The 27,592-nt window shown below is 52.1% G+C and overlaps 10 protein-coding genes across 10 annotated transcripts; 7 read left to right on the top strand and 3 right to left on the bottom strand.

Annotated features, from left to right (window-relative positions):
• Positions 1-94: 94 nt before the first annotated feature.
• BJX68DRAFT_243682 (60S ribosomal protein uL15) lies at positions 95-1,324 on the top strand. Its single transcript, XM_071041184.1, has 3 exons — positions 95-190; positions 385-583; positions 747-1,324. Exons 1-3 carry the CDS (start codon positions 159-161, stop codon positions 963-965), a joined length of 450 nt encoding a protein of 149 aa, XP_070895810.1. The 5' UTR covers positions 95-158; the 3' UTR covers positions 966-1,324.
• A 132-nt stretch (positions 1,325-1,456) lies between these two features.
• Positions 1,457-3,017, top strand: BJX68DRAFT_243681 (uncharacterized protein). The gene is made up of 3 exons (XM_071041183.1): positions 1,457-1,525; positions 1,639-2,010; positions 2,080-3,017. The coding sequence occupies exons 1-3, from the start codon at positions 1,519-1,521 to the stop codon at positions 2,796-2,798; spliced, it is 1,098 nt and encodes a 365-aa protein (XP_070895809.1). The 5' UTR covers positions 1,457-1,518; the 3' UTR covers positions 2,799-3,017.
• A 459-nt stretch (positions 3,018-3,476) lies between these two features.
• pld3 (phospholipase D) lies at positions 3,477-8,936 on the top strand (the record flags this gene model as incomplete). Its single annotated transcript, XM_071046490.1, has 2 exons — positions 3,477-8,815; positions 8,867-8,936. 2 exons carry the CDS (start codon positions 3,477-3,479, stop codon positions 8,934-8,936), a joined length of 5,409 nt encoding a protein of 1,802 aa, XP_070895808.1.
• A 294-nt stretch (positions 8,937-9,230) lies between these two features.
• On the bottom strand, positions 9,231-11,255 carry BJX68DRAFT_153653 (uncharacterized protein). The gene has a single exon (XM_071036718.1). It carries the CDS (start codon positions 11,118-11,120, stop codon positions 9,525-9,527), a length of 1,596 nt encoding a protein of 531 aa, XP_070895807.1. The 5' UTR covers positions 11,121-11,255; the 3' UTR covers positions 9,231-9,524.
• A 608-nt stretch (positions 11,256-11,863) lies between these two features.
• Positions 11,864-15,293, top strand: orlA (putative alpha,alpha-trehalose-phosphate synthase subunit Tps2). The gene is made up of 4 exons (XM_071036716.1): positions 11,864-12,075; positions 12,138-12,526; positions 12,586-14,830; positions 14,878-15,293. The coding sequence occupies exons 2-4, from the start codon at positions 12,206-12,208 to the stop codon at positions 15,048-15,050; spliced, it is 2,739 nt and encodes a 912-aa protein (XP_070895806.1). The 5' UTR covers positions 11,864-12,075; positions 12,138-12,205; the 3' UTR covers positions 15,051-15,293.
• A 46-nt stretch (positions 15,294-15,339) lies between these two features.
• BJX68DRAFT_257346 (putative MFS monocarboxylate transporter) lies at positions 15,340-17,546 on the top strand (the record flags this gene model as incomplete). The annotated part of the gene is made up of 2 exons (XM_071043321.1): positions 15,340-15,465; positions 16,251-17,546. The coding sequence occupies 2 exons, from the start codon at positions 15,340-15,342 to the stop codon at positions 17,544-17,546; spliced, it is 1,422 nt and encodes a 473-aa protein (XP_070895805.1).
• Positions 17,547-17,823: 277 nt separating this feature from the next.
• BJX68DRAFT_153618 (PDGFA associated 1 family protein) lies at positions 17,824-19,287 on the top strand. Its single transcript, XM_071036717.1, has 4 exons — positions 17,824-17,941; positions 18,089-18,296; positions 18,372-18,439; positions 18,516-19,287. Exons 2-4 carry the CDS (start codon positions 18,248-18,250, stop codon positions 19,194-19,196), a joined length of 798 nt encoding a protein of 265 aa, XP_070895804.1. The 5' UTR covers positions 17,824-17,941; positions 18,089-18,247; the 3' UTR covers positions 19,197-19,287.
• A 379-nt stretch (positions 19,288-19,666) lies between these two features.
• Positions 19,667-20,947, bottom strand: BJX68DRAFT_153547 (unc-50 family protein). Its single transcript, XM_071036715.1, has 5 exons — positions 20,747-20,947; positions 20,595-20,694; positions 20,531-20,534; positions 20,130-20,464; positions 19,667-20,056 (listed from the first exon to the last, which is right to left on the bottom strand). Exons 1-5 carry the CDS (start codon positions 20,851-20,853, stop codon positions 19,745-19,747), a joined length of 858 nt encoding a protein of 285 aa, XP_070895803.1. The 5' UTR covers positions 20,854-20,947; the 3' UTR covers positions 19,667-19,744.
• A 728-nt stretch (positions 20,948-21,675) lies between these two features.
• BJX68DRAFT_153524 (uncharacterized protein) lies at positions 21,676-22,504 on the bottom strand. The gene has a single exon (XM_071036714.1). It carries the CDS (start codon positions 22,392-22,394, stop codon positions 21,783-21,785), a length of 612 nt encoding a protein of 203 aa, XP_070895802.1. The 5' UTR covers positions 22,395-22,504; the 3' UTR covers positions 21,676-21,782.
• Positions 22,505-22,613: 109 nt separating this feature from the next.
• Positions 22,614-27,108, top strand: BJX68DRAFT_257343 (Sec7 domain protein; the record flags this gene model as incomplete). Its single annotated transcript, XM_071043320.1, has 2 exons — positions 22,614-25,164; positions 25,220-27,108. The coding sequence occupies 2 exons, from the start codon at positions 22,614-22,616 to the stop codon at positions 27,106-27,108; spliced, it is 4,440 nt and encodes a 1,479-aa protein (XP_070895801.1).
• Positions 27,109-27,592: the final 484 nt, after the last annotated feature.

Genomic DNA, 27,592 nt, shown 5'->3' with positions numbered 1-27,592 from the left:
TGTAAGTGCCAAGGAAATCTAGGGCTGACCCTGTTTTAGGGCAACTAACCCACAACCTAGCCGGGGACCAGCCTTGAATTCAACCTCCGAGCGCCCAGCACACTCCGACCACATCCCCAACGCCAACCACACTTGTCGAACACAGCACCGTCGACAAGATGCCTACCCGTTTGTCGAAGACAAGGAAGCAGTGAGTCGCCAGCTCCCTATTTCCTTTTCCCCTACCCTCGAGAATTCATCGGACAATTCGGTTGGAAACAAGTCGAACGAGCAAGAAAAAAGTTGCGACGACGAGCCACGGCCGGAAACGCCCACGAAGAAAAAACACCATCGCCATAATGCCAGGTTGAGCCACAGAAAGACTAACATTCTGTTTTCATCTAGCCGCGGTCATGTGTCCGCCGGTTACGGTCGTATCGGAAAGCACCGTAAGCACCCCGGTGGTCGTGGTATGGCCGGTGGTCAGCACCACCACCGTACCAACCTCGACAAGTACCATCCCGGTTACTTCGGTAAGGTCGGTATGAGGTACTTCCACAAGACCCAGCAGAAGTTCTGGAAGCCCATAATCAACCTCGACAAGGTACGTTTTGGAATCGCACATGGGTGGAGTTCGGGGATACGTCTCGCGTTTTTGAATCTGGGGATGGGTTGTGATTGAGAATGCAATGCGACATGGAAGAAGAATTGGAAACAGGACGAAGTCTGGCATATATGGAATGAAAGCTGATGGTGTACCTCAATAGCTGTGGTCCCTTGTTCCCACCGAGCAGCGTGACGCCTACGTTAGCGGCCAGAAGACCGACACTGCCCCCGTCATCGACCTCCTCTCTCTCGGTTACTCCAAGGTCCTGGGCAAGGGCCGTCTCCCCGAAATTCCCCTCGTCGTCCGCGCCAGATACGTCAGCCGTGAGGCTGAGCAGAAGATCAAGGAGGCTGGTGGTGTTGTGGAGCTCGTTGCTTAGATGAACGGTGTTAGGGAAAATGTCATTTATGTCTTGGAGGCGCAATGCAAAAGCAGGTGCTGCGCTGACTACGAGCCGGCGTGAATAGACGAGCGTCATACGAGACCTCGACTATGGGAGCCGCGGATCGGTCGCATGGATCCGTGTATCTACAAAACAAGGGTTCAATTTTTCTTCTTTGTGTTTGTGATGAGCATACTATGTATGGCCTCCGGACGCCCTTAACGATCACACTCAACCAATAAAATACCATAAGGAGGAACTGTCTTGCTTACCGTCTTCTGAGGTGTTTCTTACATGCATCAGGCCCCGTTCTGGATAGATTTCTTGCCAGAATGAAGTAGATCGGCGGGCCGTACGATTTCTATAGTCTCATTGGCCTCTGTAGGCATGGATTTTATCAGAGAAATCATTCTGCTTAGTTCTGTAGCAAGTCGCCGTTACGGCTGATAAACGCAGTGGATCTCTTCTCCAATTTTCCAATGGCGACTGTTATCCTCGGCAGACGCCGTCGAGCTCGGTCCAGCATCCGCACTCTCGGAAGAGCATAAAGATGACGGGTAAGTTGCAGTACGATCTACTTTGTTCCGTTTTCCTCTTCCGTCCTTTGTCTTCTTGATATCCATGTGTTAGCCCTGCATACGAACAATGACCGATCCACTAAAGCCCCTAGACATCGAACCCCGCTATCGCGAGGCCAACCTCCCCTCCATCTCCCGCAAGACGTTCCCCGTAGCGGGGATCCAGACCACAGTCTTCGGCCTCGATGAACTCCCTCCTCAGGCTTCGGAGATTGCATGTCTCTGGCTCCTGCATCCGCGACTCGCGACACAGGAGCGCATGGTCCCAATTGCCTCCGCCGTCATCACAGACTGGAATAAGCGGATTCAAGAAGGCTGGGCGGGCTCCAGCAAGTCGGTCAAGGGACTGATTGCCGTGGCCTTCGATCAGAGGAACCATGGCACGAGGCTGGTAGACGCTCTCTGCAACGAGTCTTGGAAACAGGGCAATCCGCGTCATGCTCAAGATATGTTTTCCGTTTTCCGTGAGTGACTCTCCTAAGCTAATCCCCTCGAGTTATTGGAAGGACCTGACGAACGGGATTGATCGCCAGAGGGCACTGCTCGAGATACCTCCTTGTTGATTGACTACCTCCCCGCCTTCGTCTTCCCCAAATCAGACCGCCGAATCGTCGAGAATCTTGTCCTGGGTGTCTCACTCGGCGGCCATGCAGCCTGGAGCTGTATCCTCCACGAACCTCGCATCTCCACTGGCGTCGTCATAATCGGCTGCCCTGACTACGCAAACGTCATGGCTGATCGCGCTCGTCTCTCCAAGCTTCCCTCGTGGAAAAGCACAACCCCTCCTGGTGCAAACTTCCTAGGCTCGGAAGACTTTCCCGTGGCCCTCGTGGACGCCGTGCACAAGTGGGATCCAGCCGGTCTATACCTCAGCCATTTAGACCTAAGCCCAGAGGCACAACCTATCCGCAGCGCACCACTTCCGGAACCAACAGAGAGTCAAAAGGCTGCTCTGCGGCCATTGCTCACTAAAACCATTGCGGGAAAGAAGATCCTCAATCTTTCTGGAGGAGTGGACAAATTGGTACCATATCACAAGGGCGAGACGTTTCTAGCTTGGCTCAAGCAGGCGATTGGGCCAGAGGGGTGGTTCGCCGATGGCGCGGTTACGTTTGAGGATATCATCGATCAGAACGCGGGTCATGAGGTTACGCCGAAGATGGTTGATGAGGCGGTTAGGTTTATCGGGGATGCGCTTGCGTCTGGGAAGGATGATGCGAAGAGGGCTTCTGTAAGGGAGTCCAAGATATAGATGGTTTGGCCGTTTGTGGTTATACATCGATGGTCTTTGATTTGAATTACTGAACATATCATTATTGGCATTAGCTCTATGTATTGAAGCCCCCTTTGTGGGCATTCCAAAACATCCCACTTCCAGTGGAGGATTGTGTAGTAATTATATATTGGGGCGGGTAGACAAGAACATCGGAGCATTTGGAAACAAGTTATACGCGACTACACGATGATAAGGAATGCCATTGATAGCAATTGAATATCTACAGAAACAGTCATGGTCACGAAGCAAATTTCCTGATACAGAAAAGCAGACATGGTTGAATCTTATTTTTGAGAGGTCAAGTTGCATGCCCCTTTCCCAGGATGTGCCTGTGAACCAACGGTACAGCGTTTTGATGGGGCCGGCTCCACTGCGGCTCGGCATCGTTCCCTTAAGTTGGGTATCTTCAGGAATCCTCATCCCTCAAACTGTCAACGGTCATCGTCGCGGCTGTTCGATTGATCAATCGATCTTCTGGGGATCTTGAAGATTGAGGGTGCGCTTTTCTGAATGGGTTTGAGAAGAATGAACGCATTGGAAGTCTCCGATTGACCACGTACGACGGGATTTCTTCTGACCCGCTCGCTCACTCCCTGCTGCACTCACCAGCCAGCCCCCCGGCGGCCCTCATCGTCCCCAAGCTACTACCCTACCATGGCAGAAACCATAGTCAATGCCTCAGAGACGAGGGATTACGAGTACGCTCCGGATCGATTCTACTCCAAACGACCCGAACCCATCCCCGTTTCCAACGCGCAGAGACTGTCATCCCCTTTCCCGTCACCAACCGAGGCCAAGCACCCTACGACGGAAGAACCCGCGACCAACGGAGCGGGCACACACGATGAGGAGAACTCTGACTATAACAAGGGGAAATCGCGTGGTGGAATTGTGAGTGGGACATCAGATGCATGGGATCCGGAGAACCCGGCGACGACATTGAGCCTTCGACGGCCGAACGAATCGAACGAGAGTACTGCCAAGCAACGCGCTCCGAATTCTGTACCGGCGTCGACTGCCTCTCCTCCTCGTCCGAGCGTGCAATTCTCCAGAGAGACCTCGGAAATTGAACCTACAGCCGAGACTACGCAGTCCAGACCCCCTTCCAGACCTCAATCCAGACCCCCATCCGTCGCGGGCGACGATACAGACACGGGTCCTAGGGGAAGGCAGTCGCTTTTCAACAAACTAAAAGCTTTCGCGGCTGGACCCTCGTTTACCTCTCATTCTCGATCACTTAGCAATAATACGATTGGAGAAAATAGATACGGGAACCATGACTTGTCTACTCCAGGGTCGGAAAGAGGGGAATTCCGATTTCCGAATACGCTGGAAGAAGAGGGAAGCGATATAGATGCCGATGCGGAAGAGAGTGGAGGGGAACAGCGTCCTCGCGAGACGCGCAGGAAGCGTCGGTTTCGTCGAGGACACGAGGATGAATCCGCTCCGCAAACTGAACCAAATACACCCAAGACCAGCCGACCTTCGTTTCATTTGCCGGGCTCGTTTGCCCAATTCGACGGGTACAGGCAAGCCTTCTTCCAACGGAGAGAGAGTGCCGGTGATCTAGCTTTGGCACAACAGCGCGAGGGAGTCTCCGAGGACGAGGGTCGTGATCGCCTGAATCGGGATACTGCTTGGAGGCGGCGAAGTGCCTGGCTCACCAATGGCCGTAACATGACCTATAGTGGGCAGCACCCAGAAGGTCAAACCGCACAGGGTCAAACCGCACAGGACGATAAGCAAAATAAACGACCGAGTAACCTGAGGCGCATAACCGGACTAGGAGGCCCGTCGGAAAATGGAGAAGGGCCGTCCTGGAGGCGCCACCGTGCTGACCGTGGCTCAAGCCTAAGTGCTCAAAAATGGAGACAAATCAAGGCTGGCCTGAAGCTCATCGGGCAGCGACGCAAGGTAGACCACACTGTTGATCACGCCAAGTCTGCCGAGCTATTGGCAGAGCTTGCATCTGGAATTCCGGCAGCCCTGATCCTGGCCAGTATGTTCCAACGGGATGAACATGGCAGCAAACGTATTCCTATTCTGCTTGAACAACTCAAGGTCAAAGTGACAGACAGCAGGATTGATTCACACTCGGGAGATCGCCATCTCGTTTTTCGCATTGAACTAGAATACGGAAGTGGTATGACGCGCATGAAATGGATTATCCACCGGACACTGCGAGATTTCGCCAACCTCCATCTGAAATACAAGCTCCACTTTGGAACACAAAGGTACATCCAGCTCCGCAATACAGAGGGTGGTCAAAACCTACCGCGCTTCCCTCGGAGTGCGTTTCCATACTTGCGAGGTGTTCGAGGATTGGATAGTGAAGGAGAAGATGAGGAGGAGGAAGTTGGATACGAGACCGCAGCCGAAGCTACTAGCGGAAATGAAAGAGCTGGAAGAAGACAGCAGATGCAACACGGGCGGCGACGCTCTTCTGTCGGTATAACTCGAAGATTGTCGAGTCTGACAGGTGCTGAGGGGGATACGGCCGCCGAGGCTGGACCAGCGAAGAAGGACAGTTACCCAGAGAGGCAACGGAGAAAGCTGGAACTCTATTTGCAGAAGCTGATCCGGTTCCTTATATTCAAGCCTGACAGTAATCGACTATGCAAGTTTTTGGAGCTGTCGGCCCTGGGTGTCCGTCTTGCAGCCGAAGCCAGCTACCATGGCAAGGAGGGTTACTTGATGATCCAGTCTTCAAAAGGTCTGGACTTCCGGAGGGCCTTCACTCCTGGTATGATGAAGAGGCGACATTCGCCTAAATGGTTCCTCGTACGGCACAGCTATGTTGTTTGCGTCGACTCGCCTGAAGAAATGAACATCTATGATGTGTTCCTGGTCGATCCATTCTTCAAGCTCCAGACCCAAAAGGTTAGCTTGCGGCATCAGAAGGCAAAGGAGTTTGCCAAATCTGCTACAGAATCCGCAAGACATCCTCAACACCACACACTGAGATTGGAAAATTCTGAGCGGAAGCTGAGACTGCTAGCAAGAAATGAGCGTCAACTTCACCAATTCGAGGACTCTATCCGGTTCATGGCTAGCAACACCCCGTGGGCAAAGCCCAATCGTTTCGAGAGTTTCGCTCCGGTCCGCCAGCGATGTTTCGCTCAGTGGTTGGTTGACGGGCGTGACCATATGTGGGTTGTGTCTCGAGCGATCAACCAGGCCAAAGACGTCATTTATATCCATGACTGGTGGCTCAGCCCAGAGCTCTATATGCGGAGGCCTGCCGCAATCAGCCAAAAATGGCGACTGGATCGTCTCCTCCAGAGAAAAGCCCGCGAGGGAGTGAAAATCTTCGTCATTATGTACCGAAACATCAACTCTGCCATCCCCATTGACTCGGAATATTCCAAATTCTCTCTCCTCGACCTGCACCCGAACATCTTCGTTCAACGATCACCTAACCAGTTCCGACAGAACACTTTCTTCTGGGCACACCACGAGAAGCTTTGCATTATTGACCATACGCTGGCTTTTGTGGGTGGAATTGATTTGTGCTTTGGACGATGGGACACGCCGCAGCATCTTCTGACTGATGATAAGCCGACTGGTTTTGAGACCCCTGGCGGCCCGAAAGATACTGATAGCTGCCAACTCTGGCCTGGAAAGGACTACTCGAACCCGCGTATCCAGGACTTTTACGACCTGGACAAGCCGTATGAGGAGATGTATGATCGTAACGTTGTGCCTAGAATGCCGTGGCACGATATCTCGATGCAAGTCGTCGGGCAGCCAGCAAGAGACCTTACTCGTCACTTTGTCCAGCGTTGGAATTACATTTTGCGCCAACGGAAGCCAACTCGCCCGACACCGTTCCTGTTGCCGCCGCCTGATTTCGAACCCGCAGACCTGGAAGCCCTAGGTCTTGATGGCACTTGCGAGGTCCAGATATTACGCTCGAGCAGCGTGTGGTCGACGGGTACTCCCGAAGTCACGGAGCACAGTATCATGAATGCCTATGTCAAGCTGATCGAAGAGTCTGAGCATTTTGTCTACATCGAGAACCAGTTCTTCATCAGTACTTGCGAGATCGATGGCCGGAAGATTGAGAACCTGATCGGAGATGCACTCGTGGAGCGAATAACAAGAGCTGCGAAGAACAAGGAGGCATGGCGAGCAGTGATTGTCATTCCCCTGATTCCTGGGTTCCAAAACACAGTCGACAGCGAAGGTGGCACGAGTGTCCGTCTGATCATGATGTGCCAGTACCGCAGTATCTGCCGTGGCGAGACGTCCATTTTCGGCCGGCTGCGAGCTCTCGGAATCGAGCCCGAGGACTACATTCAATTCTTCAGTCTGCGATCCTGGGGCAAGATTGGTCCCCAGAAGCAGCTCGTCACGGAGCAGCTCTACATCCATGCTAAATGTATGGTTGTGGATGACCGAGCAGCTATTATTGGTTCCGCCAACATCAACGAAAGATCCATGTTGGGATCGCGAGACTCTGAGGTCGCTGCGGTGGTACGTGACACGGATATGATCTGGTCTACGATGAATGGCCGTCCGTATCTGGTTGGACGATTCCCACACACACTTCGTATGCGGCTTATGAGAGAGCATCTTGGAATTGACGTTGACTGCTTGATGGAGCATTCGTTGGCGACCGAGGAAGAGCTGCGGAAGATCCAGATCGAGGAAGAAGAACCCAAACCGCTCAGAAAGGCCAAACTCGATTCGGAGTCGTTGATGATGGAGAAGCAAGATGAGAGGGATATGATCGAGCGTCGGCATCGAATCCAGGACGAATTTCTGTCACGATCCGAAGAACTGCATAGCTTCAACCATGACGTCGATTGGGAACAGGGCAACAACCCGAACCTTAAGTCGAATCGGAAGCTCACCGCAGACACCAGAGTAACATCCAACCTAGAACATAGGAAGGACGTCGACGGGTTCGGCGCCGATAACCTACGCTTAGCTGAGCATCATGGACTGGGCGAGGCTCGCGATTCCGAAATCCTCAATCATAGGCGAGAGGTCTTGCTTTCTCCTCTTGCTAGTGAAGGAAAGGGCACAGTTCAACAGCCAAAGGGGACGCCAAGGAAGAACTCGCAGCAGAATGGATCAAGCGGCCAAGAAGCTACGACGACGTCTCCCACTATCTCTTCTCAGGACGGGTCCGCAAACCATGTTGTGGAAGGGCTGCCAACAGCGCAGAACCCATCACTGGTGATTCCGGCTGACGGTGGAGGGGCCTCAGTGCCCACTAAGGACAGATTCGACTCGATCAAATTCTCTCCTACTATCGGGCCAGAAGCTAAGCACATTTTCGTCGATAAGGACTGCATGAGAGACCCTGTCGTCGATGTGTTCTACCTGGACACCTGGCAAGCTGTTGCGGAAAAGAACACCAAGATTTTCCGGAACGTTTTCCGTTGCATGCCTGACAGTGAGGTTAAATCCTGGAAGGAATACAAGGAATACAATGCGTACCAGGAGAAGTTTGCCGAGATGCAAAGTCACCACACCGCAAAGGCGTTCAACCCACACCATCAGCGGCAGACAGGGCCTCCCGGAGCAGGCGCTACCTGGGCCACCAACCTCAAGCCAAACATCTTGCACCGTACAGGGAGTCACTGCACTGACCGGAAGAGCCACACGCCGACAGACGAAAAGTCGGAGAGACCGAATTCCAATGATCGACCGCAGTCCGAGCAAGCCAATGCCCAACTCACATCGCCAGTGGACGAGAAGGCTTCTCTGAGACCGACCGATGTCCCCGGAACGAGTAGCTCGCGACAAGATGACGGCCTCTCGTCTGGAGACGATCTTGAAAGACAACGCTCGGAAACTCCTCAAGTCGACTACTCTGAGGCTCTGAACCGCAACGCTACAAACCGTTCGCGGCGCCGCAGACGGAGAACTACGACGCTTGGCTCGAAACGGGATTTCACAACCGATGAAGTTTTGGACAAACAAAGGGCCGAAGATCTCTTGAATCAGGTCCAGGGACATCTCATCATGTGGCCTTATGATTGGTATGTGCCTTCGCTCTCCATACAATGGTTGTATACTAATGACTGCCCTAGGCTCGAGAAAGAAGAACAGGGTGGAAACTGGCTTTACACCCTCGACCAAATTTCTCCTCTGGAAATCTAGTAAGTCGCATCTATCCGCAGGACACATTGAGCGCATGAGACTAACAACTCTCTAGCAACTAATATACTCACTGCACCATCCATCTATTTTATTCCATTCACCGTTTGTATAAGTTTGCTATTGCAAACCTTCCGTGTTCTCCAGATTAAACAATTCCCTATGTCTTTCTCCCCTCGATCTCCTACCCTAGTCACACCCCAATCCTCTCTTTATCTCATCTCTTTCCACTTGAGAGAAAGTTTTGGAGCGAATTATCCGAGTTCTCCCGCTACCAACTGCAAATCCTTTCTTTGCCTTTTGCCTTGCTGATTCGCTTCTTACTTGTGTTTATTGTGTCTCTTCTTGCTTGTATCACCTGTATATTTGTCCCCCACATACGCAGGCGTGTTTGTGACTGTGACTGCATTTGTAGCCTGAAAGCATGGCATCGCATCGCGAGCGGGCGTTTTTCGTTGATTTTTCTTCTTGTTTTCTACAACAAACACTCCAGCCTTATCTTCTACATGGGTTAGAGGTGTTGAATAATATTTGAATATGCAATACAGTCATTTCTTCACTTTGAATCCTGGACGGTAAAAGAAATTTTCACTATTTTCTAGTACCTAGTGGCTGGTCAGATGGTTCCCCGTTACCAACTATTTTGGTCCTTCGAGCCTCGAAATCCTCAAAGTTCGCGCGCAGAGCACTGCTCAAAATGCTACGGGACAGGGGACCGCCATCACGCGGATCAGACGGTTCCCAGTTATCAATTGCAGCTGACAGACGGGTATACGCATTCTCGAAAGCAGATTGAATTTCCACCGTCCGCATACAAGAGCCCCCTAAATCTCTTAGATAATTCGCCGGGTCCTGCACACATAGACGCTCAGCAAGAGCCTTGTTGCCTTGGACTGCGGCGTTCTTCTTCGCAGTTATGAGTGCGCGTTGCCCACGAATATGAGCGGGGAGATCGTCTTCCGCGTCGTACTCAGTGCTCGGCGTTGTAGGTGTAGCTGCCGCTGCTTTCACGGAGTCAGCGTTAAAGAAACCCGGAGGATCAACAGCAACACCAGTGGTTGTTAGATCAATCCCGGAGCCGAAAGTGTGGAGGAAAGCGAGAAGGGGTTCGGCGTAGCTCGCTCCTGCTTGGGAGCGTGGAAAGCGGCCGTGATTAATTTTGAGAAAGGCGGCAAGGATGATCTGGAGTGCAACAGGGTCGATTGAGGATTTGGCAGAGCCGAAGAGACCGCGTGTCTCGAGTATCAGGCGGGTCGTAATGTAGAGGGGCCGCAGGGAAGGATACTCTGCGAGGAAGTCCTGAGTATATTCGACGTAGGCGGGGAGCTCCTCGCCGCAGCAGAGGTGAATTGGGAGACCCGTGGGCCGGTGAATCGCCGTTGAGCCTGCTTTGGGGGCCTCGTCAATGTTCACAGTGTAGTTTGGGTCCTGTTTGAGCGCGGAGGAGACTGCGACTAATAGCTTGCGGTAGTGACGAAGGTTCTTCAGACGCGTTGCACTTGGCTTCCTGATGCTGTTCGGCGAGCGTGCTGGATCCGTCACATGGAGCATAAGGTCGAGGGTTGAATGGCTCATTTGAAATCCTGTACGGCGAGACCCGATGATCTGTAGCGGACATCGCACGGATTTATCGACGATCTGGGTAATTTCAGACACGACTTGGTGTATGGCCTCTGTTTCCAGGGAAGTTGGTGTCATGTATCTTTCGAGGGCGCGAATCTCGGCATCAAGCTGCGAAAAGCCGCTTGGGAAAGCATGCGGGCCGACATGGACCAGCCATGGACGTTGTTCTCCTTTACCCCGAGGCCTCCATTTTATCCTTTGATAGGCAGAGCCTTTTCGACCGCCGGAAAGTCGCGTAGAAGATTTCCCAGTCTCAGAACTCCGCTTTCTCGTCGAGTCTTGGTGTGGATATTTCGGTTTCGGAGCTTCTTCGACTGAGGGCTCTGGAGGAACGGGTGAAGGATCCGAAGGCTCTGGTGTCGGGGCGACACGGGGCCCAACCTTGACCTTGCGTATCAAGCTCTGCCGGTTTGCGGATCGGTGTTCCTCGAGCGTCTTTTCAAGACTGTTTTCGAAAATCGGATGATTGGGGATCCTTGCCCGAGGAAAGGCATGGTAAAAACCGCGACGGCAAGAGGTGGTGGGAGAGGAGAGTAGGGGACGGCTGGGCAAGCGAATGCGCATGGCTCCGCAGGTTGGAGCGCTATTGCATTGTGAGTGGTTGGGCAATTGCACCGCAACGCGAAGCCTCCGTCAACGAAAAGAAGCGCAAGACTATTGTAGTCACATGACTCAGCGCCGTAGTATGTAATCAAAGACATGTCATTATCACATGATTAGGTCAGCCCTAAACCGATCAAGTGGCACATCTTGCAGCCGGAGAATCTGCAGAATAATGAAGTCAAGGATGAGTTCTGTACTCCTAGAAAATGTGAGCGGAAAAGTAAGTCCTCACTAGGAGGGTTCGCAGCTTGCGTGTACCGAATTGCTGGAGCCATGTGGTCGCCGCTGAAAGCGTCCAGACTCCTTTCCAGGGCAGGCTCGGGCTGATGACGTCGATCGTCGTCGTCGCAGAGGCCAGGATCCGTCCTGACAGTTTTCGAGGCTTCCAGAACCACGTCTGGCCATCACCAATTCCTCCGTCATCTCTGACAGATTGCCATTTTTCTATACCTGAACTGTCGTGGATGATGCTTTGAATAACTGCTATTTGAGATCATATATCCCACGACGCTGCTTGAATGTCGTTGAGGCCAATTCACTTGCTCGCCTGCTCTCTTGCCGATCTCCCCTCGCCGAACCCCGGCTCTACTTGCTTAGATACTTGCGTCGAAGCCGACAGCGAAGTGGATCTCAGGTCCGAGCTATCGCAAATATAACATCATTCTTGCTCGTTGAGAACATCTCTCCTCTATCGCTTCGTTCAACCTGTCTTTCTCACCGCCCCATCGCCCCTCCGATAGCCTGCTATCGTGCCCCTCTCCTTCTTAACCTCCTCAAGCCCAACCCCCAATCACGACTTTCCTCCTCGAATCCCACTTCTTGACAGCTGTGTATGCTCTCCATGGCATAGCCGGTTGACTCTGCAGACAATTCGTGCCCTCGACCCTGTTTACTCCGAAAACAGCCATTTTAACAGGTATGACTGACTGGCATGATAGTTGAGGTGAACGGAGCGCTAATAGCCGTCGTGAATTACAGAGACATTCCGCCATTGCCCGTAATTACATTCTTTTTGGTGCACCTACTCATCGACCCGCGTATCCACCATGTCTTCAGAGCAAGGGGCTCCCGGCTCCAATGGAAGGCAGGGCGAACTGGGCTTTGATTCGGCCCCAGATACACCCCAGCATCTTCCTGCAGGATCCGAATCTGCTTCCGGAACCACCACGCCTCACAACCCCTCACAAGCAGCGAAGCATGCGAATTCGAGCAGTGAATTGCTGCGTCGGCTGAGTTTGAAGGAGGTGCTCACCATGCAACAAGCCGACCTCCAAAAGCAATATCCAAGCCTCAACCTCACGGGTCGAATCATAAGCGCTACCTTTTGTATTCCGTACAGGCTTTACTTCCAGCCAGGTCGCGACTGGGTATGTTGTCTTATTCTAGATTTGCAGATCGGAGTACTGATTGCTAACTCTATCTTAAGGAACTGAAACCTCGCCCCGGGTCCTCCGCCTTATTTGACTCATTTGCATATATAGCTTCTGAACAGTCAAGTTGGTCTCACACGCTTGTTGGTTGGACTGGGGAAGTGGAACCCATACAGGAAACAGTCTCGCCTCAACAGCAACTCCGGACGAATCCTGATGCAAAGATACGCACCTCGATTGATGCCACAGCGGGTGCGCTAAACATGGGATCAGCACCTCTGGTCCCTGATACTAGCAAACTACACCCCCAAAACGCTGCCCCAGAGCCCTTTGCGGTGAGCCCCAGTGATCGGGAGAAGCTAGAGGGACAATTGAGTACAAGTCGCTACGGGAAAATCGTGCCCGTTTGGCTCACCGAGGAGTCCGAAGCCCCGCAGGAAACGGTACCCCTAGAAAACCAGAGCAGGTGGAGACGATATGCTGAGAAGCAACTATATGCTCTACTACATTATAAGCAGAACGGTCCCACAGATGGTAGATTCGAGCGCGAGGCGTGGGCGGATTATGTCCGGCTGAATCGGCTTTTCGCAGAGCGAATAATCCAAGAATACAAGGAAGGGGACATCGTTTGGATACACGATTATCACTTGTTCTTGTTGCCGAGCATATTGCGGCAGCATATCCCAAATGTCCACATTGGATTTTACTTGCACTCACCGTTCCCTAGCAGTGAATTCATGCGGTGTCTCGCCAAGCGAAAGGAGGTTCTGACAGGCGTTCTCGGAGCAAACATGATCGGGTTTCAGACATTTTCCTACTCTCGCCACTTTTCATCCTGCTGTACCCGTGTTCTAGGATTCGAGTCCAACTCTGCTGGCGTGGATGCCTATGGAGCGCATGTTGCTGTGGATGTATTCCCTATTGGGATCGATGCTGAAGCAATACAAAAGGTGGCCTTCGAGAATGAAGACACCGAACGGGCTGTCGAAGCACTGCGGGAGCTGTACGCAGGAAAGAAGATCATTGTGGGCCGTGATCGTTTGGACAGTGCTCGTGGTGTAGCCCAGAAGCTGCAGGCATTTGAGATGTTCCTCGAACGATTTCCTGAGTGGCGCGACAAGGTTGTGCTCATTCAAGTCACCAGCCCCACCAGTCTTGAGGAAGAAAAAGAGGAGAGCAAGATTGCAAGCCGGGTCTCTGGCTTAGTCTCTACTATCAACGGCCGCTTCGGATCGTTAAGCTTCTCTCCCGTCAAGTACTACCCCCAATATCTATCTCAGAGCGAGTACTTTGCCCTACTGCGGGTAGCCGATGTCGGTCTGATTACGACGGTTCGAGATGGCATGAACACGACAAGTCTGGAATACATCATTTGCCAACAAAACAACCATAGTCCTCTTATTCTCTCTGAATTCTCCGGCACAGCAGGAGCTCTGTCAAGCGCAATCCATATCAATCCGTGGGACACCATTGGTGTTGCAGAGACGATAAACAAAGCATTGACAGTATCGTTGGAGGAGAAGAAGGAGCAGCACTTGAAGCTTTACAAACATGTCACGACAAATACAGTTTCGGCCTGGGCTAAACAATTCATCTCTCGCCTGCTCACCAATCTGTCCTCGTTCGATCAATCAGTGGCAACACCGGCTCTTGATAGGATCAAGGTGCTAAAGCAATACCGTAAATCTCGGAAGAGGCTTTTCATGTTCGACTACGATGGCACGCTCACACCGATTGTCAAGGACCCCCAATCTGCGATTCCATCGGATCGTGTTTTGCGATCGCTCAAAAGCTTGGCCGCCGATCCACGAAACGCGGTCTGGATTATTAGCGGGCGTGACCAGGCCTTTTTGGACGAATGGATGGGTCATATTCCTGAATTGGGGTTGAGCGCAGAGCATGGTTGTTTCATTCGGATGCCGCACTCCGACACGTGGCAGAATCTAGCTGAAACGACTGATATGGGGTGGCAAAGGGAGGTCATGGAAATCTACCAACACTTCACTGAGCGCACACAGGGCTCGTTTATCGAAAGAAAAAAGGTAGCTTTGACTTGGCATTACCGGCGAGCCGATCCTGAGTATGGGGCCTTCCAGGCGCGAGAGTGCCGAAAGAAGCTGGAAGAGGACGTATCCAAGACCTGGGACGTTGAAGTTATGGCTGGAAAGGCCAACTTGGAGGTCCGACCGAGATTCGTGAACAAAGGCTTCATTGCAAAGAGACTCGTGGACGCGTATGGAACTGGACCGGGAAAGGTCCCCGAGTTCATTTTCTGCTCTGGAGATGACTTTACAGATGAAGGTATGCTCTCTGGCTTCGTATCTTCTTAAAGCAGCTAACATTTTTAGATATGTTCCGTGCCTTGAAGAAATTTGATCTCCCGGCAGATCATGTGTACACGGTCACTGTTGGTGCAAGCTCGAAACAAACAGAGGCAGGCTGGCACCTCCTGGAGCCTTCTGATGTCATCGAGACGATCACGATGCTCAATAATAGCAGCTCTTCCACTCCGGAGTATTAATGTCCTGCTGTCAGTACCTGGGATAGAGATAAATTTTGATTGCGTTCTGGCAAGGGAGGTTCTTTTCTTCTCACCACATTATATACGAGTTTTATAGAGTTGTCGATAAATATTCTTAGAGAGCATAGACGGCTGATAATTTGAGTTTGTCGGGGGATATTTGCGTCGGAGAATTTCAGCTCACGTGGCACCGTTTTTTTGCTTCCCATTCTCGCGCAAAACCCACCTCTCATGCTTATCCATGGTTTCGTGATAGTGACAATGGGAGCAGCACTCCTGGGGGCAGTGGATGGCCTTGACTAGATCCACGGCCCCAGGCTGGAGCTTCTTCTCTGCGGATGAACGGGAACGATTTCAAGAGCTCCAGCAGCAATTTGCGCCTGCGCAAGCAGGGCGAATAATGACTGTTAGAGGAGTATGCACCAACCACCGCGCACGCCCTTTAAAGATCAGAGAAAATGGAGATCGAGCCGACAAGGCCATTACTAGCGGATTTTCACCCTAGCGGTGCCGTCCCGACTTCCCAGCCCATACTCGGTCTTCTGTGCGAGGCAAGCTTGACTTTCTCCAACTCGGGTCCTGCTCGTTTCGCTTTACTAATTTTTTTTTTTTTAGTCGCCGCATCCCCGCGTTCTCTGCTTCGGGATTTGAGCAAGAAGGCGTTTCCGTCGAGTCCCACTGTTGCCTTGGCTGTGACAATTCAGGACCTTTAGCTAGGCGAACCGGATAATCTTCTGACTCACACATTCGACCTGGGACTGTCTGAATTCTTCGGTGCTGAAGCTTGACAGCCTGAGTCTTCTATATCAATTCTCCTAGCCAAGACGGCTAGAACGGGAAACCCTCTTTACACTGTTCAACGTTTACACTGTGGTGGACGGCATAATTTATCTTGCCGGTTATATAATTGCAGCTTATTCAGATAAGACGGCCCTCGCGTCTTCGCTCTGACTCTCTCGTTCAGTGTCTGATCTGATCCCCTTTCCTTTTGGGACGACTTGACGCATTCACAACGTTGCTGCAATAGTCGGCACTTACCCCAGAATGACGGCGGAGAAGCATATTGAGAGTCACCCGGGCTATACAGAACCTGGGGTTAATGAAAAAGATCGCACCTCTGTACCGGAAGATGACAGCTCGAGTGACGATGTTCAATCCCTCAGAGACTCCGCTGGCGACGAAGGGTTTGAGCAAATTAAGGACCTCGCGAAGACATCTACGAATGTGAGCCACGTTGGCGCGTTAGCAGCTAGAACGCTATCAATCGTGCGCACCAGAGAGTCAGGCAAAGATATAGGCCCGCCTCCAGACGGGGGCTTCCTGGCGTGGTCGCAGGTGCTCATGGCACACTTTGTCATCTTCAACACATGGGGTTACATCAACAGCTTCGGTGTGTTCCAGACGTACTACACCGAGTCTTTGGGCCGGTCTCCATCAGATATCTCCTGGGTGGGAAGCATTCAGATCTTCCTGCTTTTCTTCATTGGCACGTTCTCCGGCCGTGCCACGGATGCTGGCTACTTCAAGCTCATTCTGACGCTAGGAGCCACTCTGCTCTTATTCTGCATTTTTATGACCTCTCTCTGCACTCAGTACTGGCAACTTTTCCTCGCGCAAGGCGTTGGACAGGGAATCGGATGCGGCCTCATGTTTTGCCCCACAATCGCACTCACACCAACATACTTTAGCAAGAATCGGTCCCTCGCCATTGGAATTGTGGCCTCCGGGTCTGCAACTGGTGGCTTGGTCTTCCCTGCTGTCGTCATGCGCCTGCTGCCGCGCGTGGGGTATGGATGGACTATGAGGACACTGGGTTTCATCTCCTTGGCAACCCTAACCCCCTGCCTGGTCTTCCTGAGACAGCGTCTTCCACCGCGCCGAAGTGGACCAATCGTCGAATGGAGTGCCTTCAAGGAACCATCTTACTTGTTCTTCGCCATCGGCATGTTCCTGAATTTCTGGGGCCTGTACATCGGGTTCTTTTACATCGGCAGCTTCAGCCGCGACATTATCGGCGTACCCTCATCTACATCAATCGACGTCCTCCTACTAATGAACGGCATTGGCCTCCTCGGCCGACTCATCCCGAACCTTATGGCCGACCGATCCACCGGCCCGCTGAACATGCTGATCCCATTCAGTTTTTCGACCGGACTTATCGCCTTCACCTGGGCAGCAGTCCACAATTTGAGGAGCGTCTACGCCTTCAGCGCCTTCTACGGTCTGGCCGCAGCCGGCATTCAATCTCTCTTCCCGGCAACACTGAGCACGCTGACGACGGATCTGAAGAAAATGGGCGCGCGAATGGGCATGGTGATGAGCGTCGTTGGCATCGCGGCCCTCATCGGGTCCCCCATTGCTGGAGCTCTGGTTCAGCGCGGGGACGGTGATTACCTGTACGCGCAGATGTTCATGGGGAGTGTGATTCTTGCGGGAACGATGTTCTTGGTAGCGGCGCGGGTGGCTAAGATTGGCCTTGTATGGGCCCGTGCATGAGTTTCTTTTTTGGCATTGCTGCATTATTCGAAGAGCATTTCCGGCGTTGAGCGGAAACGCATATTGCATGATATCTGCTTGACTGAGTATATCCTAATTATAATCCGATGCGGTGTTTCCCTGAGGATCATACCGTAGTAATAGGTTTCTCATGATTGATCGCCAGGCCATCAGTAAGAATAGCGGATGCGGTACTGTAAATAAACTGGAGTACTTTTCCCCGCCTCAACCTTGACGACACCGCCAACTGACAGCACCAAATCACTTTTGCGAAGTTTATCACTTGAACCAGTTCTTCAATCTTCTTGGATATTATCAACGCCACTGTCTTTATCCTCACTGTCACTGTCGGAACAACCAGCTTTTGTCCAGACACTGACTGCACCAAGAAGCAGGCAAGTCCGGCCTTTTCACCCCACTTTACTTACCCCTCCAACAAAACAGGCAGACGGACACATGCTCATGCTCCGCTTGCTGGTCTTTATTTGACGCCGACAGCAACAAAGCTAACAGGATTTTTTATCCATCTAGACAAAATATAGGCTGAGCTATAGATTTCTTCTATCGATCTAGCCTTTCGTTCTCCTCGGAGCGATTTTCTTCCCTACGGATCCATTTCGACTCGACAATTAGCGCGTTTTCCTGCTCGAGAGAACTCCGACATTCCTTACAAGAACTAGAAAAGGAAGCACATAGAGACCATGGCGCCTCGCGGTCGTGGAGGAAAGTTTTCGAAGCCTAGTCGCGGAGGTACGTTTTCTCTTGAGCTCATAGCACGTCCGGGAAAACAGAAAGGTCGATCGCTAATGGAAACGCTTGTGCCAGGTGGAAAGCGCTTCAGCCGCGACGTACAACCCGTTGATAAGGATGGAAATGCTGTTGGTTTGTGGCGGGTGCGTCTCTCCTTCCCCTCACTCCCTCTTTACAGGAGAAATTCGAGACCGGCGCTTAACCACAAAACCCCTTTAGGAACCCGACGACGACATCCCCACCTCCTCTGAAGAAGAAGAAGACTCCGAAGAAGCCTCCAGCGAAGAAGACGAAGCCGGCCCCAGCAGTAGCAGCAGCGCTGTCCCTCGCAACATCGGCACGATCCCCGAAGGATCAGCAACACAAGAACTCACCCGCGAGGAACGGCGCGCGCTCGCAAAAGCCAAAAAGGCCGCTGCGGCCGCACGCAGGAACCAGGGTCCCGCGCAGCCGGGCGATCTCCCGCCTAGCGACTCGGAGGATGACGATATCGCGCCGAATCGGAATGGATTAGGGGACTCGGATGATGAGGATCTTCCTGCCAACCCGAATCATACGTCCAAGTCGAGGTCGCAGACGAAGGCTCGCGATGGCGATGATGAGGAGGAGGAGGCTGTGGGTGCTGCTGCTGGTGGAGAGGCACAGCTGTCTCGCCGGGAGCGGGAGGCGATTGAGGCGCAGCAGGCGAGGGAGCGGTATATGAAGCTTCATGCGGAGGGGAAGACAGACGAGGCGAGGGCGGATCTGGCGCGGCTCGCTCTTGTTAAGGAGCGGAGAGCGGCAGAGCGGCTGAGGAAGGAGGCTGAGAAGGAGGAGAAGGCGGAGCTTGCGAGGCAGAGGGCGGAAGAGCGCGAGAAGAAGCTTGCCAAAGGCCCGACCAAGAAGAAGGGGAAGAAATAGATAATATTTCGGCTCATTGCTTGGTTTTTTTGCTATCTAGGGCTGGATGTGTGTGCTTGGTTGTTGGCCTTTTGGCTATATGTGGTACATAGGTTGGGTATCTGGCCAAGAACGCGAGCGGATTTTAGCTTCTCTCTCAACTGTGCATGAGTACCAGCTGTATATTCTCCTCATATTGGTATCATGACTCACCTTTACCCGTCTTCATATTCGTCTGGAGCTTGACGAGTCTCTTGAATGTCTGGGGACTCCATCCGTGACCGTTGTTATTACTTTCCAAAGTATTTAGGTGAGATTCAATTGCTGTATCTTTCAACTCTGCAATACTATACCATGCACCTGATATACCCTGCTCGAAGTCAACCACATAAAACGGAGAAAATAAGAAAATAGAAGCGGAAAACAAAGAAACCCTTTTCACAGCCAATGCACCAGCGCCTATAATAGCATCAGAAACATATAAGCTATACGCACAAACGTAGCGAATAGCAAGGCATAAGAACAGAACAAGCAGAAGTCGCAAGTCAAAACGAAATCTTGGAATCAGTTTATACACCCCAAAATAACCCCACCACGCTCCGACCATGCATGACAATGCCCCAACCAGCAATAAGAGAAACAAGCCACAGAATGGCGAAGACGAGAATCGGAAGGAGCAGAAGTTCCGTGTTATGTAGGAACGGGAGCGCGTTGTACCCGAGAAAGGTGATGTATGTGTAATAAATTAATGCGGAGAGGTAGAGCGTGTTGCCCAGGAAGGTTGCGAGGAAGTTACTTGGGCTGCGGGTTAAGAGGGGGAGGAGGAGGAATTGCACGACGTAGAGGTGGAGGTAGAGGGGGAAGAAGGCGCGGTTGGAGACCTGTTCGTTGTCAAGGGTTTGTTAGTTTGATAAAGGATGCGCGCGGAGCAACTTGGAAATGGAGAAAGCGTACGTCAAAGCAGTAGCCGAATTCTAATTGATCCTTCTCGCCGGGTTGCGTGAAGAGGCCCTGTGCTGCACCGCGTCGGCGGCCGCGGATGCGTAGACCTGTGATGGATGCTGCAGCACCGTTGGGGCCGAACAGGCGGCCGACGACAAAGTAGCCTATTGTCGATACGAGCAGGGAGGAGCCGAGGAAGTGGAGAAAAATGAAGAGGAGGGAGAGGCGGACAATTGAGCCGAATGACGGGGCGTATGCGAGACCCCAGGCGAGGGCTGTGAGGAGGAGGAAGAACGAGAGGAGGTATGTGAAGGATGGATCGGGGCGGTGCCATGTGTTTTTCGTTTCTATAGTTCCGGTTGGTTTGGAGTTCGCTGGAGAAGAGGAGGACTGTTGTCATTATAGGGACTCACGTTTCTATTCAAGCTTCTGTTAGCAGCTGCCTATCGCACTTCGGGCCTTGAGGGGAAAGCTTACATGGTAGTATATTGACTTGAATACCTTCTTTGGCGCGATTAGAAGCGACGTCATCTCCCAGATGGCCATCTCAAAGTCCATCTGCGGGAACTTGAACATTCTGCACCAAGAAAAGTCAGCAAGGCCCCTGAATAGCTCCAGACTAGTGGTACCTCTTGAAGAAACGCGGCATCCGTATACTCGACCCGCGGTTTGCGGGCATGCCGCCGAAGTTGGGAGAGCTGCCATGTTGACGGGGGACGGATATGTGCGGGTTCATCTCGTGGCAGCCGTGGCTAAGTTTCAAAAAAGAAGGATATCATGCACAACAGGACGTAACAATTGGAGAGAGTATTGTCTGTATAGAGTGGCCTAGGTGGTTGTCTGTTGTTAGAGTTGGTTATGTCATCCGCCAGTTGGTGATCGGATTATTATTACACCGATCCGTAAGCATAATAATTTGTGCACATAGGACTTGTGCATCCATTGTCTACGGAGTACAACGTATCTATGGAGGACGCAGAGATGGAAGGATCCTTGAAAGTTTGATGAGCGAATTTCCGAGGTGCCATATGTTTGACGTAGCAATTTGCATGCTTTGAATAGTATGAGACAAAGGTGTATCTCCTGCAGCCTGTACATACAATGTGTGATCTCTCCGGTTGATCCATCCCAATGGTGGTGTCCTGCAGGCTGCTGGGATTGAGGGGAGAAAAGGATAACGAGACGGATCTTGGTTCCCCAGATTCCTCCTTCATGCTTGCTGGTAACAGCGCGGCGTTGGCACATCTCCTCGCCAGGCGGACGAAGGATTTAGCACTCGATAGATCTTGATGGCCCGACTGGTGACGATAGTGAGCACTGGGTCGGGCATCGACTGACCCTGAGTGATCGAGGATCTCCGAAAGCTGAATGGAGGAAGCTAAAAAGTTGAGGCTAAGACACGTCGATAAACGGTGGGCACCGATGGCCAGACTCCAGCTGTCAGGTTGCATGACTGGAACTCGACGGCAATTCTCCGTGTCTGCCGTCCTCTTGGAGCTGCGATATCACAGGTTAAATTTCCCTGATGAAACAAGCCGGGAATCTCCAACCGTAGCCATGCAGATTCTCGAACACTGAGCGCCAGACGATGCATTCTTTGAAGTCGCCAGAAGCCGCCAAGCGTGCCTTTGCCCCTGACCGGCGAGGGTCTAAGCCGGGGATGGTCTAGCTGTGCCAGCTGGTCAAGACGCTAGTAGGAACTATCGTCTCTTGCATTGGATTTCCATCCGGGAATCGACCACTTCTTTCAACATTTATATTAATTCTTATGCACGTCGGGTCAATCTGCCCTGACCACAGTGACCAGACTCCTCTTCGAAGTTCGTACCTGGACTGACTCCGTTTGAGAAAGTCCATCAGACATCCTGCAAATATCCACCTCGAATCCCCATCGCTCTTCTCTCCACCCTCACCCTCTATGATCTCGTCATCATCACGATCGCTTCTTTTATTTAGTTGAATAGTTCCCACATTCCACTCGTTGAGACTTTTCGCTCTGACACCACCTGTTCCTGGCGGAACCGCCCGTTCTCCCGTGGTCGCAGCCCTCCGGTTCCTGGTTCCTGACCGGTTGACAAGCCCTTCCCTGGTTCGTCTTCCGTCCTTCCACTCTTTGTTGCGGCTGTGACCTTTTTTGCTTTGACTGCTGACCACCAAAAAGGCACTTTCAAGCACAGAAAAAGGAAAGTGACGACCAATTGATTTCAACCTTGCCCACGTTCCGTCTGCTGTGGTAGCCTCGAGCAGCTCCCCCTTGCGCATTACACTGCGGTGCATCGTGGACCTTCCCTCGCGCCCCCTCACATCATGCCCAGGTGATACAAAGACTGCGCCCTTGAAGACGACCTTGTCTTGAAACCGGACTATAACCCAACCTTGACCCTGAACACCGCATATACTGTCCAAGTCCTGGCGACGGACAAACCCCTCTCGGAAAAGCACATTTCTTTTCCGTGTTCAATGCCGCGGTTTACCACGTTATAATCCTCACTAGCCATGAGTCGAACAATGCGATCTGGCAGTGTCCGAGCGACCTCCCAGCATGCCGACCGAGACGCCACCAATTCCCCTCCCCGAACACCCCCGGGACCTTCTAGCTACAAAATCAAGCGAGGACGTAACCCTCGACCGTCGGTGCGCGAGACTTTCCTCGACGATTACAACCCCGCGGATGCAAACGACAGCTATGAATCTGGGGATGAGCGCGATCCCCATGACTTGTCATTATCCCCGAATCATGCCGCTCGCACTTCGATAGTCGATAACATGCTCCTCTCCCTAGATCAGTTCTCGTCTGGCAACTCGGTCCTAGATGACTACCGGCTGTTCAATTCTGCCTTCGAAAACGATCGATTTACCCACACCTCTCAGGATTCCATTTCGCAACGCAGGTACCGTGGTCATACCTTCTCTTCATCTTTGTCGTCGGACGTGGAATATGGTTATGATGAAGGTGCTAGCCGGTACGCCGCACAACAAGCGAGGGAACGCCGGAGTAATAGTAGTTCGAACTATCAGTCTGGTCTCCGACGATATGAGAGCGCTCGGAGTCGAGATGGCACGGGCTCTCGCGGCCAACCTTTTGATTACCGAACAACTGCTACTGCCCCTGCTACCCGCGCTGGTAGGAAAAGTAGCAAGGGAAGCACGAGTTCCAATCTGGATTTCGGACCTCCCATTTCGAAACGTCAGGCCGAGCTGACGAGTGACAGACGGTCGGCAAGCTTTGATCTCGGGACGAGGAAGCCATTTATGACATTTTCTGGTTCGACCCCTGACTACGATCCACTTGCGTATGATGGATTGGATGCGGCGCCTACCCCCAGCGTTCCTGCTGGCCCAAGGAAATACCAAACAGTTTCCCAGGCGGATTTTGGTCTCAAGGCCCAGTCATCGCGCACGCCAGTGGTATCCCGAAGGAATAGCGTTAAGTCCTCGCGAACTACTCAGACCAGAAAATCTCGCCCCGAAAATCTTGGCACCGCAGCCATTAGGTCTCGCGACCATGAATTCGCGCTGATGACCGACTCGGACCTCGAAGCTCCCCCTAATATTTCGGCGTCTCTGGACCCGCCTGCCCCGAGCCCAACAATCTCATTTAACAAGCCCGCCTTCCCCATCCCGCCTCCCGAGCCGACCCCTGTCAAGGAACGTCCAGGTTTCTTTCGCCGGGTTTTCGGATCTTCAAAAAGCCCAGCTGCTATGCCGTCCGAGAGTAGCCCATCTGATACCGCAACCTCAAAAGACGCCGAGACCAGGGATGCAAACGGAGTGAGTCCCAGTATGAAAGTACGACGACAACAACAACAACAACCACAGAAGCTCACTGCAGGCGGCACCCATCCACCTCGTGAGGGTGCACAAGTGGTGAACAAGAAATCGTCTTTCTTCCGCCGGCGGAAGAAGTCGGTGGCGGAGAATGTCCCGCCTCCAATTACTCTTCCCCAGAACCTTAAACCTGGGGGACTGATGAAACCGGAACCTAGCCCCGTAAGCAGCTTGCGGAAGGTTATGAACCCTTACTTGGCAGACGCTACTCCCAATAACAGCACGCCAGCTGTCGATTATTCCACTGAATCCTCTGACTGGAGTACTGCGGCAAATGACCCTGATAATAAGAAACCGGACGACGTACCACGGAAGGCGAAAAGCAATTCCGTGAACCTTGTGAATGGACCGAAGGCTAAATATACTCTTTATCCTGCAAGTTCGACGAATCATGCACATGACACCTCATTTTTGGGAGCCAGCAGCGGCGACGATGATTCTATTGTCAAACCGAACGATTCGGACTCTACCCCGCTCGCCCGTCGCCGACAGGACCGTGTTGGAATCAGAGAAGGCGTGGACGCTGATGAAGGCGACGTAAAGACGGTGGAAGCACAACAAGACGTTGATTCGTCGCGAAATACATTAGCAGCCATAGAGAATATGCGCCCTACTTCCTTATCTCCTGTTGCCGAACGGACCTCCCAAATATCCTCCTCGCTCGTCATCGAAACCCCCGAAGAGAAGCCGGCTACCTCCCCAACAGCAGAATCGAAAGACAAGGACATGTATGATACGACTATCTGGAATGATGATTCCGATGCGCCCAGCAAGTTGTCTACTCCAGTCATAGGCAGAGACTCTCCTCGAGCCTCGGTATCCGAAGCTTCCAACTACCAAACTGCAGCCAATACCCCTATCGTACCACAAGGCGCCGAGTGGAACGCAGCAGAAGGCAACAAGGAGGCCGCTGAAGACCATTCCGCAGAATCGCCCAGCAGTGAAGACAAACAACAAGCACAGAAGCTATACGATGGACAAGATGAGTTTGTGGGCAACTTGCCAGCAGCCGCCTGGCTTGGTAGCCCTGACCGTGTCAACATCCGGGCGGCCTATATGGACTTGTTCGATTGGTCTAACATGAATATCCTTGCTGCCCTCCGTAGCCTATGCATGCGGTTGGTACTGAAAGGAGAGACCCAGCAGGTCGATCGCGTTCTAGATGCTTTCTCAACAAGATGGTGTCAATGTAACCCTCGTCATGGTTTCAAGGCATCAGGTGAGTCGATTTCGCTTTCCTATCTCTCTCTCACGGTGATAACTGACGCAAATAGATGTCGTTCACACGATCTGTTATTCTCTTCTGCTCTTAAATACCGATCTGCACCTCGCAGATATCGAGCAAAAGATGACGAAAGCTCAATTTGTTCGCAACACGATGCCCACAATCCAGCGCGTGGCTGTTGATGCAGCCCCAGACGAATTTGGAAACAAGGCAAAAGCTTCCAACGCCGATTTTGGACTACCGTCTTCTCGATCAGCAACATTCCCCACTGACGAGTCCAAATCTCATAATACTAATCCGGACAAGCCAGACAAATCCACAAACATCCCAGGCAAGTTGGCAAATCGACTGTCTCGACAGGACTTATCTTCAAAGATGACCTGCGATGCTGACAATGAGGTTGGCCCACTGGTCAATACCCCTTTCTCTGGTACTGCCAAAGCATGGGAGCAGCAGGTCGAGACAGTTCTCCGAGATTTTTACAGCTCCATTCAGAAGCAGAGACTCCCGCTACATGGCGCTCAGCCGGAAAGAGAAGCCCCGCGGACGGCATCCAGCGCGATGCTTGGCCCGGCGCCGCATGGTCTTCGCAGAAGCCCCAGTACTGTCAGCAAGAGTGGTTCCGACATTTTCCCTCGAGGCCGTTCGGCAGACTCGCGCTATGGTACGGCGCGCTGGTCTTCTAAACCTCGTTCCCGCGCTAGGTTGTATCCTCCTTCGACAATGGGATCTAGCCGCACAAGCCTTGATGACCAGTCATCCTTGTGGAGTCCATCTGGCTCGAGTACCTGGAGCAAATATTCTCTGGGTAAATTTACATCAGCGTCTGTCGACTCCTTTGGGTCGGGTTATCCCCATGCAGACTATCAACAGTCTATTGGGTTCGCGAATGCTCTTAGCCAGGCTATTATCCGTGAGGACTCTGCACATTCCATTGCTAGCACTGAGGATTATGAGAGGACCGGCCAACTTCTCGAAGACGAGACCCTAGAACTCGCTGGAGCGCCCTGGGCGAAGGAAGGCAGCTTGAAACACAAGCATCACCTGGACTCGGTCGACAAACGTGCGAAGGATCGGAACTGGAATGAATGCTTTGCTGTCATTCAACAAGGTTGGATGCGTCTTTTCTCCTTCAAGCCATCCAAGTCCATGCGGCAAAAATCCAAGCAACGCCATCCAGGAGGCGTTGTAGTGGGAGGTGGCAATTGGACTGAGAATGCCGAAGAAATTTGGAAGTTCCTTTTACGCCAATCCATTGCCAGTGCCCTTCCGCCTCCTGGTTACTCGAAATCTCGCCCCCATGTCTGGGCGTTGAGTCTCCCCACTGGTGCAGTGCATCTCTTCCAAGCTGGTACACCTGAGATCGTTCGCGAGTTCGTTTCCAGCGCGAACTACTGGAGTGCCAGGCTATCAAAGGAGCCTCTCATTGGCGGTATTAGTAACATTGAATATGGTTGGAGCGATGCGATCATTAACAGCGCATTGATCAACCCTGAGGTCAATCGATCACCTCCATCCTCGTCTGGCGCAAGGCCCAGCATACAGAGCTCAATTAGGAGTTCCATCGATCAGCAAGTCGTCCGGCCTAAACTCCCGGCTGACCGTGTGCACATCAGCGATTGGTCACCGCCACAACAAAGCATGATGGCCGCCAACCTCCCAGAAGCCGATCAACTGAAGGGCTTGCAAACATATGTGAAGAACGTCGAGGCCGAGTTGCAACGACACAATGAACTCCGATCCGCGATGGTTCTCGCATTCTCGCCACGCCATCCGAACGCCGGGAAAGCGATGGCCAACTGGGAGCGCAAGTCGTCATATCTGTTGCGCGAGATTGTCAAATTCCGCACCTACATCGACTCCCTGCAAAACGCAATTGACGCGAAGAACAAAATATACGCGGCTCGCGAAGAGTACAATCAACCTTCGGAGTCGTGATTTACGGACGATTTTCTTCATGTTTTTCTCCTTCTTTCCCTCTTATATGGGCCCGCTTAGACATGACCTTTATTGTACTATACCCTTCATGTGCTTCTGACACCGGAGCGCTCCCTTACGATTCTAGGCGTTGTCTTTTTCTCTAGAGCTGATTTATCTCTCGCCTTTCCTTTGTATCTTTTTAGGCTCTGACGAGATATGTTGATAATAAGAGGTATGATGACTGTTCAATTGTGAACCAGATAAAATTGTGATTTGTATAATTAGACGCAATTCATATGCAATCTATATGAATCTCCTATTGATCATGTGGACTTGTGTACGTATCAACTTGACAAGTCTGCAGCACAAGCGAGAGGCGAGTGCAGTCGTGGAGCAGATTTTGTGGATGAGAAATCGGCAGCCGTGCCTGAAAGTCGCAACAACAAAAATAACAACAACAAACAACTCCCACTTACCTCGACCCTAACTCGCCCTCTCCTGT

This window comes from Aspergillus pseudodeflectus (assembly GCF_044049435.1).
Source record: "Aspergillus pseudodeflectus strain CBS 756.74 chromosome Unknown BJX68scaffold_44, whole genome shotgun sequence".
In the NCBI taxonomy this organism is placed as follows: Eukaryota; Fungi; Ascomycota; class Eurotiomycetes; order Eurotiales; family Aspergillaceae; genus Aspergillus; species Aspergillus pseudodeflectus.
This window is presented reverse-complemented; position numbering and strand designations above follow the sequence as displayed.

Excerpts from the sequence above, each read along its gene's own strand:
- BJX68DRAFT_153547 (XM_071036715.1), bottom strand. The coding sequence starts at position 20,853 with ATGAACCCGCACATATCCGTCCCCCGTCAACATGGCAGCTCTCCCAAC. Across the intron at positions 20,695-20,746 it reads ATGCCGCGTTTCTTCAAGAG|AATGTTCAAGTTCCCGCAGA; the intron begins GTACCACTAGTC and ends TTCTTGGTGCAG. Across the intron at positions 20,057-20,129 it reads AATTCGGCTACTGCTTTGAC|GTCTCCAACCGCGCCTTCTT; the intron begins GTACGCTTTCTC and ends GACAACGAACAG.
- BJX68DRAFT_153653 (XM_071036718.1), bottom strand. The coding sequence starts at position 11,120 with ATGCGCATTCGCTTGCCCAGCCGTCCCCTACTCTCCTCTCCCACCACC.
- BJX68DRAFT_153524 (XM_071036714.1), bottom strand. The coding sequence starts at position 22,394 with ATGCACCGCAGTGTAATGCGCAAGGGGGAGCTGCTCGAGGCTACCACA.
- BJX68DRAFT_243682 (XM_071041184.1), top strand. The coding sequence starts at position 159 with ATGCCTACCCGTTTGTCGAAGACAAGGAAGCA. Across the intron at positions 191-384 it reads TTGTCGAAGACAAGGAAGCA|CCGCGGTCATGTGTCCGCCG; the intron begins GTGAGTCGCCAG and ends GTTTTCATCTAG. Across the intron at positions 584-746 it reads CCATAATCAACCTCGACAAG|CTGTGGTCCCTTGTTCCCAC; the intron begins GTACGTTTTGGA and ends GTACCTCAATAG.
- orlA (XM_071036716.1), top strand. The coding sequence starts at position 12,206 with ATGTCTTCAGAGCAAGGGGCTCCCGGCTCCAATGGAAGGCAGGGCGAA. Across the intron at positions 12,527-12,585 it reads TCCAGCCAGGTCGCGACTGG|GAACTGAAACCTCGCCCCGG; the intron begins GTATGTTGTCTT and ends CTCTATCTTAAG. Across the intron at positions 14,831-14,877 it reads AGATGACTTTACAGATGAAG|ATATGTTCCGTGCCTTGAAG; the intron begins GTATGCTCTCTG and ends TAACATTTTTAG.
- BJX68DRAFT_243681 (XM_071041183.1), top strand. Across the intron at positions 2,011-2,079 it reads AGATATGTTTTCCGTTTTCC|AGGGCACTGCTCGAGATACC; the intron begins GTGAGTGACTCT and ends ATTGATCGCCAG.
- BJX68DRAFT_153618 (XM_071036717.1), top strand. The coding sequence starts at position 18,248 with ATGGCGCCTCGCGGTCGTGGAGGAAAGTTTTCGAAGCCTAGTCGCGGA. Across the intron at positions 18,297-18,371 it reads TTCGAAGCCTAGTCGCGGAG|GTGGAAAGCGCTTCAGCCGC; the intron begins GTACGTTTTCTC and ends CGCTTGTGCCAG. Across the intron at positions 18,440-18,515 it reads ATGCTGTTGGTTTGTGGCGG|GAACCCGACGACGACATCCC; the intron begins GTGCGTCTCTCC and ends AAACCCCTTTAG.